The sequence below is a fragment of the Scomber scombrus genome, chromosome 12, assembly GCF_963691925.1.
Source record: "Scomber scombrus chromosome 12, fScoSco1.1, whole genome shotgun sequence".
In the NCBI taxonomy this organism is placed as follows: domain Eukaryota; kingdom Metazoa; phylum Chordata; class Actinopteri; order Scombriformes; family Scombridae; genus Scomber; species Scomber scombrus.
This window is the reverse complement of record NC_084981.1, coordinates 570583-579626: the sequence shown is the minus strand read 5'-3', so window position 1 is coordinate 579626 and position 9044 is coordinate 570583. Positions and strand designations below refer to the sequence as shown.

Below are 9044 nucleotides of genomic sequence, written 5' to 3'. Positions count from 1 at the left end.
GTAAGAATTTGACAGTCATACAAAATAATTGGCAAAAACACTTTGTTCCGTTTTTGTTAAAAAAAGTATTTCTTTTCCAGTGAAAACTTTTTAATGTACAAAGGAATTGAAATTCAATCATTTATTTTATTCAAATGAAAAGAAAACAGTTCATTTTGAAATCCTCCACTGGCTGTTTCTCAGGGCCCCGCATCTTACACAGCTCATAAATAACCATCTCACCTTTCAGACCCGGCATGAATTGAAAAAACTGAACATTGTAATTTGAGTTACAGGTTTTTGTCATCAAAGCATAAATTTGTCACAGTCTGCAGCTGGAGAAAAAGGAGAAAAGGAAAGGTTGGGTGGCACCACTCACTATTAATGAACACATAAGACAATCGCCATCAGTCATCAGTAATGAATAAATCACTTTAGTCGTGGTGCAGGCAGTCAAGACTGAGGTCAATCACATGGCTTCATCCTGCTCTCTGGATATGGATAGGGGTTACACTCTGAACACCTTGAGTTTTATTAAAAAATCTGTGTGTAAAATGTATATGTGATTATAGTATCTTTCAAATCATTCACATAATTTAAAAAAATAAAAACAAAAATCGCAGTGAGTGTTGTTTTTTTGTTGAATCTTTTTTGACACCTCCACTGGGGAGAGTTACATTCAGACATTTTAAAATTCTCTATAAGATCTGTAACACAGAGCTACTATTTGCATCAGTTTATATAAGTTATTTTCTACAGCCATTTATTTTAATCATATTTATGTCACTCTTTCCATACATTTAATTGCTAAAAAAATCTATAAAATAACTAAACTATATATAATAATATAAATAAATATTTAAACAACTTACCTAAATGAATCCAAAAAATACAGCATGACTTATATTTGGACTAAAAAGAAAACAATTTGGTCTAAACTGAGATAAAACTGTGAATGTAATCAGTCCTGGTGAATGTGTAACTAGAACAGGAGGTCTGGATAGCGTAACATTATTAGTTAGAATTGTATTGAGCTGTGTTGGAGGTTTTGTATATAGCTATGGGAGCAGGCCAAGATGTCCTCAGAAGTAGTGTCCTCAGAAACACTCCATAAATAAAATGTTTTATCTTTATTATGACTGAAAGATGAGAAGGCTATTTAAAAAACAGCAATAACAACTACTGAATCATTTTGAAATGGGCATTATGCATTCAGTGGTCAGATGTCCAGACTAAAATGAAGCTGTTCTGAAGTATCTATGATTATAAATTGAGAAAGCTGTTTTTTCATGCACTTTTCAGACAGTCCTTAACTTTAGCGCAGCCTGTATATCTTGTCAAGGAGCAAGGCTTCAGTATTGGATCATGAGGGAAAAAGTCATTGAATAACACATCTAATGACAGGTTATTGAGAATGACCTTTCCTGAATGTCTGCGGATTGAACTCAAAACTCTTAATTTTTTTATTAAGAATTTAGAATTTTAGAAGAAGGGTCTTTTTTTCCACTGTATTGGGTGCTGGTCTGGGGATATGCAAAATGTATATTAGCCTGAACTTGGTGTGAATGGAAAGCACATGAACTCTCCTAAACGTAAGAGAGAACATGAATATGTTCATTACATTTCATGGCAAGTGGATTTAATGGATTTTAATGAATGTGTACAGGTGTATATTTTGAGCCGGTGGTGGTGTTTGAGTAAAGTTCAATGGGGATAATGATTATGAAAACCTGCCCACTTGTTATTATTACTTGTCAGTAGGACCCACAAATGGTCAAATATCATAAAATTGTTTTAATAGATATTATATGAATGTTCCTCTGTCTTTCTGTGTATATTTCCTGTCTTTCCATGTGTGTTCATTCCTAACATTATGGCCTCTCTGTCTCCTGAAAGTAGTGCCATCCATCATGGGGAGCTCTTTGCTCTGACTTCTCCAAGGTGCAGCTGTCCTGTTCTATGCTCCGAGCAGCAGGCTCTGCACAACAAGGCATTCATCAAAGGTCAAATCCTTCCTCACAGCACACACTTCTACTGTGTGGATGTGTGTACATAATCCTGTCAGTGCACACATTTCCAGAAAGAAGTCACAGTGGTGTTTGCACTTGGCATCTCTTTGTTTAACTGTCCTATCAGTGAGCTTTCGGTTCCTCTTTGCTGATCAGTGGCTACTTTTCTTGATCACTGTCTCTCTCTGTCCTCCGCTGTGTCTTTATGTCTCTCTGTCTTGGCCAGAGTGACGTTGTGATTTGTAGGCTACATCTGGCCAGCCTTGTTTCATGTCAGAGACAGACAGCAGCTTGTTAGAAGGCTACCTTCAGTTAATACCTCACTTACAAGTCTACCTCTGTGCTGCACTCACCCACAGAATGAGCATAGCCACAGCAATGTTCAGGTAACTGATTAAAATACATGAATTCATTAAATACACTGATACTTATCAGAGGGAACAGACTTCTGTCATTAGGACACCTAGCCATTTACATAGTCAATTAACTACAACAGTTACACTCCACACTAATCATCAGCTAAGACTGGTACATTTTGGCATTGGTTGAAACAATCCTCCCAACTTCACTACAACACACTGGCAGATATCCAGACTCCTCTTACTCTTGTGTTTGACTGTGACAACTGCTTCAGTTGTAGATAAATTGAGTAACTGCACAAAGCAGGAGCAGACCTAGAGGAAGGCTACAGGTCGAATCTAATTTAGAGATTCAGTCTATTTTATTTGGCATCATGACAATTCATTGTGTTCAGCCATGCACAGTACACACTGTATGTTTTGAAAGAACCGTGATGCTAACCAGATTAGGTTTTTTTTATAAGATTTATTGCCAAGAAGCATTGTTACAACAACGAAATACTCTACCAAACACAAATTCCCTTACTTGTTATGCTATGTTTAGTTATAAAACCTTTGCTTAATTATAACCTATAAATAATTTGCATGTATCGTGTTTTATATTTACATAAACATCATGTTCATAATGATTGTTGTCAAAATAGCTCAGCACAGATTTAAACACACTGCTTTGAATACAGTTTACCTTCAGTACAATCTATTCCTATTTGATAATAATTCTGCACCTGTAATAAACAGTTAAAGACAGTCAATAACACGGGAAAACTAATGCTGTTTCTTTTTATAGATGTGTGCAGCTCTTTAAAGTTGGCAATGTCAGGGGAGGCCTGTACAGCTGCAGGGGTCCATATTTAAAGCAGAGCAGCCAGGGGCCCCAGGTTGGCACTTCACAGAGCACACTTACCAAAGATGAAATTAAAAACCTACATGGAAAAGTGAATGTTTCTCAATTTAGGAGGGGGTATCAGATGAAGACATCACATCCATCAGTGTGGATGTTGAGCTCATGGAGAATGAAATGGGCAAGGGTGCAGGCGGGAGGCCCACTCTGAAAAGATCCAAGACAACGCGTGTAATCAAATGTCACAGCACGACCAAGCCAGGAGTAAATTACAAAATAAAACTGTCCAAGGACTTTGTCAGAGCTCCAAAAGGCTGTGACTGCAGATGGCCTCTCTAGACTTCCCTAATCACTCATTCATCTTTTTTATGGTCTGCTTCTAAATATTTAGTTGTGGGGCTAATGATGGACAAAATCTATCTATCTATCTATCTATCTATCTATCTATCTATCTATCTATCTATCTATCTATCTATCTATCTATCTATCTATCTATCTATCTATCTATCTATCTATCTATCTAACTTTTTATGTAACATTACCTACTGAGAAAATTAATGCAAACACTTGCATTAAAGAATCCCTTTGCAATTCCTGGTGCATGTTTTTATATATATTGTAGTGAGTAGTGTGGAATGAGAGACAGGAAACTGTTCTCAGGAACGTCTACACTTCCTGACATACAACACTGGGGATAGGATCTCAAAAACACAGTAGCAAATACAGCTGTGGTCAAGAAATCTATCAGTCACCTCACTGATGACACTATAAACCAGCACAAACATGATTTATGAACAGACACATACAAACACTAACAAAAAGTGACATGTACATTTTGGAACATAAAACAACACAACAATCTATCCAGTCCAGCACTATAGGTATGATGGGAAAAGAGGTTTATTGATTGGTTACTTACCTACATATGAAAGCCTGTGAGTACAATCCATATAAAAACCTTACAGTCACTTATATTCTACTATATCTTATTTTCTTGCATTATTCTATGTCATCAAATGTCAAATAAAGCTATCTGCATTGCTATCACCAGAAGTAAGTGGGAAATGTGTTGGGGGTTTTAGTGAAACTACTATTATTGGCTGTTTTTATACATATTTCCTAGTTTAGAAGAATCACTATTTAATATTCATTCATCACTATTTCTGAAGCAGTGAGTTCATTCTTGACCTTGAGTGAAGATATTTTTTGTCAAAATATATTTTAATTAGTTTGTTACTATTTATTACTAATGTAATTATTGCTGTGCTCCAATTTATTTCATACACATCGTTTTTCTATATCAAATTATGGACAATCTAAAATAAACAAGACATAACTGCTGTATTGTTACAGTGTGTGACTGTTGTTATTATTACTAGTGATAACAGTGGTAATAGAAGCTGTAGCAGTAGCTGTTTGCCATTAATAGTAATAACACTGCAGTGTGTTTGTGTGTGTGTGGTTTGGTGACAGTCCATGCTAGTCCACAAGTACAAGTCACCCCCTCCTCCCCCCACCCCCACTGATCATTTGGATGTGTTATATTTGTTTATTTGTTATTTGTTTTATTTTATTTTTTATTGCCTGCACAGTTTATTTCCCTGATCACAATCTGTCTTGTTGACTTATTCTTTATTCAGACATTTATTTAGAAACGTTTCAAAAAGTTATTTATTTAAATATGAGAGATAGGAAAAAGTTATTTATATAAATAACTTTAACTTTATACATTTACGTATATGGTAAAAACTTAAGGCCTACCGGCTTCTTCAAAGTTCTGGGAATGTAAAAGTGTATTTTATCGTGAGTGAGAATTAGTTGGAAAAAGGGCCAAACTTGTATTGCCTTGCAATGTTGAAATGTTTTCTCAACCTCTCAACTTCATTTTTTACTATCCAGTCAGGACAGTAACTGATTAGCCATAGCTGAATCCAAAAACCTTCTGATTCATTCAAAATGTTTCAGAAATGTAAAAGATAAAAACAATGACACAATCTGACAATATTTAGGAAAGTTTATATTTTGTCGTGACCGCCTGGTTGGGCCATAATCTACGTAATCCCGGTAACACAAATAAATACGCTTTGAAGAAGGCATCAAACAGGCCTAACACGTTTCTAAGAAGTGATCTGTTGTTTTATGTTTGTTGCCTCCTGATAACTCAGAACGAGTTTAATGAATGGAAGATTTGTTTTATTTAACGCATTTGTATTAGTGGTTACTTTCTGTTTTCTGTTGTTTGTTTGTTTGTTTTTTGTGTTTGTTTGCTTTTTTTTTTTTTTTTTTTGAAGGAGGAAAAATTAAAATAAAGTGTGTGCCAATGGCAATGTTTGTGTTTCAGTTTCCCTCGGTTCTGTGAGCTGCAATCATGGTGCTGTTTTTGAGGGGAGGGGTGGGTGCTTGGTCCAGGATGATTGATGCCCTTCTCTGTCTCTCTGCACGTGTTACCATGCTGATATGCGCTCTCTCTACACAACAGAATACACCCTACAGTGTGTGCTGTTATATCGCTCTCTGATTTTTTCACTTGCTGGGACTCTTCTCAGTTGTGTTCCTGAGTGTAATCGGCCTGAAGACTGAAGGTCGTGTATACTCAAATTGGCACGCGCTTCCCTGGACATCTAATATGCTGTGCCAACTATGCCTTGTGTGGAAATGAGGATAATATCACGCAGCGAGCAACATTAGCTTGTTGTGTGACAAATTAAGTGATTTTAGTGAGAAAGTGTCAATTGGACTAATTCGCCTTGCACTCTAATTACAGTTACCCGGTATCGGACTGCACATGAGAGGGGGAGAGAGAGAGAGAGAGAGAGAGAGAGAGAGAGAGAGAGAGAGAGAGAGAGAGAGAGAGAGAGAGAGAGAGAGAGAGAGAGAGAGAGAGAGAGAGAGAGAGAGAGAGAGAGAGTATGTAATTGATTGCCTTTCAGTCAGCAATAAGTTGTTAGTGGTGGTCAGACACTGCTGCTTTAGGTGCATCACCGTCCATTGGATGGTTCAGTCCGTGCCTCTTTGTGTGTCATCCAGGAACAGTGGATCGGAGAGGTGTTGGGACTGTAACTGCTCCTGCAGCCTGCAGCTCAGCGGCCAACATGCGGCTGCTGAGGCACCTGTGATCCGAGCGGCGGATTGTATTTACTGTGGTGATATCTCACTGCACTACTTTAACGCAGCCTGTCAGTGTGCCCTCGCTTTGAATCGTTCCTGCCTAAATTACCACAGTCAAGTGTGACCCACTGAGCCGCTATGAGCTCTAAAGACGACTTAAAATGCCCGGTACTGCAGGAGGAGCGGAGGCGCAGTCCTCTGGACCATCTCCCACCGCCGGCCAACTCCAACAAGCCGCTGACTCCGTTCAGCATCGAAGACATCCTCAACAAGCCGTCTGTCAGAAGGAGCTACTCCCTGTGCGGAGCTGCGCATCTAATCTCTCCTGGACAAAAGCTGCCCCCGGCGGGTGTGTCCGGCCGGGCGCTGCTCAGTCAGACCTCCCCGCTCTGCGCGCTGGAGGAGCTGGCCAGCAAAACCTTCAAGGGCCTGGAGGTCAGCGTACTGCAAGCTGCTGAGGGTAAAAGACGGGTTTTGAAATTATTACCATAATAATAATAATAATAATAATAATTATTATTATTATTATTATTAGTAGTAGTAGTAGTAGTATTAAATATGTTCTTAGAGCCCACGGGTTTTCGGAAGAAAAACACGTTTATGTACATTTTAGTCTATTTGATGTCTTTTTTAAATGTATATATAGCCTATATTTATATTTATGTAAAAACAAGTGCAGTATCCAAACAGTGGTCATAACTGGTTATGCTTTATGTTTATTCTTAATTTATTGAAATGCTAGACAGTTAAACTATGATATTGCTAAAAAATAAAAAGTGGGTACTACTGTTATTTCAAGACTGTATATTTCATGATAATCTGGCTGCAACAGCATAGAAAGCCATCATTTAAAATTGCGTTTTAATTGGGCTATTTTAATAAATGCATACAAGAAATTTTAAGAATTCTTTTTTTTTTTATATGACCTAAATCATCGTTCTCTCTCTCAGGTCAAGATGGTCTGACGTTCTTCGGCCAGAGGAACACACCTAAGAAAAGGCGAAAGTCCCGTACGGCGTTCACCAACCACCAGATCTACGAGCTGGAGAAGCGCTTCATGTACCAGAAGTACCTGAGCCCGGCGGACCGAGACCAGATCGCCCAGCAGCTCGGCCTAACCAACGCACAGGTCATCACCTGGTTTCAGAACCGGCGGGCCAAACTCAAGCGGGATCTGGAAGAGATGAAAGCGGACGTAGAGTCCGCGAAGTCGGCGGGCGTTGTGGCCTTTGAGAAGCTCGCCAAGCTGGCAGAGTTAGAGAAGTGCGCGGCTGGGGGTATGGGCGGGGGGGCCGTGACAGCACCGTGCAACACCGATCCCGACCCGATCTCATCCAGGGGCCACCACGACACCACCGACAGCCTCGACTCCAGCAGGCCGCACTTGTCGCCTACTTCTCCAGTCTCGTCGCAGTACACAGACCGGCTGAGCAGCCAGTGTTGCTCAGAGGATGAAGATGAGGAGATTGATGTGGATGACTGAGTGATGTCAGAGGATGAAGATTAGGATATTGATGTGGATGACTGAGTTATGTCAGTGACGTGCCGATTCTCACTGTGTTTGCAGGCAGAAACTCTGGCTTTACGGAACTATTTAGAGACAGGAGTCTGTGCTTTGATTTGAGAGAAGCATCGGACCCACTGCTCATTCTGCAGAGGAATATGCGCGCGCCCGGAGAACATGCGCAACAGAGAAACAACATTCAAGGACGCAAAAGGCAAAATAGCAATTATGCAAATGCACACACAAACACGCGAGCCAGATGTTTATTCTGGTTCGAATGACAGAAATACTTCACTGCATTTTTGTTGTTGTTTGTTTGTTTGTTTGTTTGTTTGTTTGTTTGTTTGTTTGTTTGTTTCGAGAAGGTTGAAAAGGCTCCCAACTGCTTCATTTCTGATGAGCTGGAACCGACTGTTTTCTGTTTTTTGATATGAATTGTTCAGAATTGATAATCACACACAGAATCACGTGTAATTGCTTGTAATAAATCTCGATTTAATATATTTATAATGCTTTGTAAACCATTTAAGTGCCTTAACCTTAACCCCAGAACGCATAAAACTGTATAAATTGTAATGTAAAATATAAGCAATGTATAATAAAAAAAATACTTTTTCAAATATTTCTATGGAATCAGTGAATTGGTCATTTCTATGGAATAATGTTGGTTTTATCATATTTCTGGTCAGTAAGTCTTTCCAGTTCCCCGTGTGAAGCGCTTCATATTTGAGAGGATTGTAGCGCAGAACAACAGCGTCGTTTGCCAAATCCAATTTGCTTTCTCTGTGAGAGACAAAATCTGGAGCGAAGGTGTGTGTGTGTGTGTGTGTGTGTGTGTGTGTGTGTGTGTGTGTGTTCCCCGGAGGCCGCTCTCCAGCAGGGCGCAATACGGAGACACGAGTGTTCCCCTGCTGCACCGTCCGGCGGGTCCCAGCTCACAAAAGCGGTCAGAGGAGAGTGTTTTAGAGGCCATATGGTTTCAGGATTCTCCTCTCAATTACGAGTCACTTTGATGGATTGACTTAACCCGTCTTCTCAGCAATGTGGCCCCTTTATTGTCACACATAATGCAGACATGTTCGTTGATCTCCAAGCCCGCTGCGTTAAAACACGGCCATGAATGTGAATGTTGCTCAATGGGCCGCCCGGAGCTTTGTGTTGGTGCGGGAGCCTTGAAATAATTGACTTGAGGATGACAGAGCTCTCAGTCACATATTGCATCTGCTCTTCATCATGCAGACAGC

At 39.6% G+C, this 9044-nt stretch overlaps 1 protein-coding gene across 1 annotated transcript; it reads left to right on the top strand.

Annotated features, from left to right (window-relative positions):
• Positions 1–6434: 6434 nt before the first annotated feature.
• Positions 6435–7779, top strand: lbx1a (ladybird homeobox 1a). The gene is made up of 2 exons (XM_062430800.1): positions 6435–6756; positions 7247–7779. The coding sequence occupies exons 1-2, from the start codon at positions 6435–6437 to the stop codon at positions 7777–7779; spliced, it is 855 nt and encodes a 284-aa protein (XP_062286784.1).
• The last annotated feature ends 1265 nt before the right edge of the window (positions 7780–9044 follow it).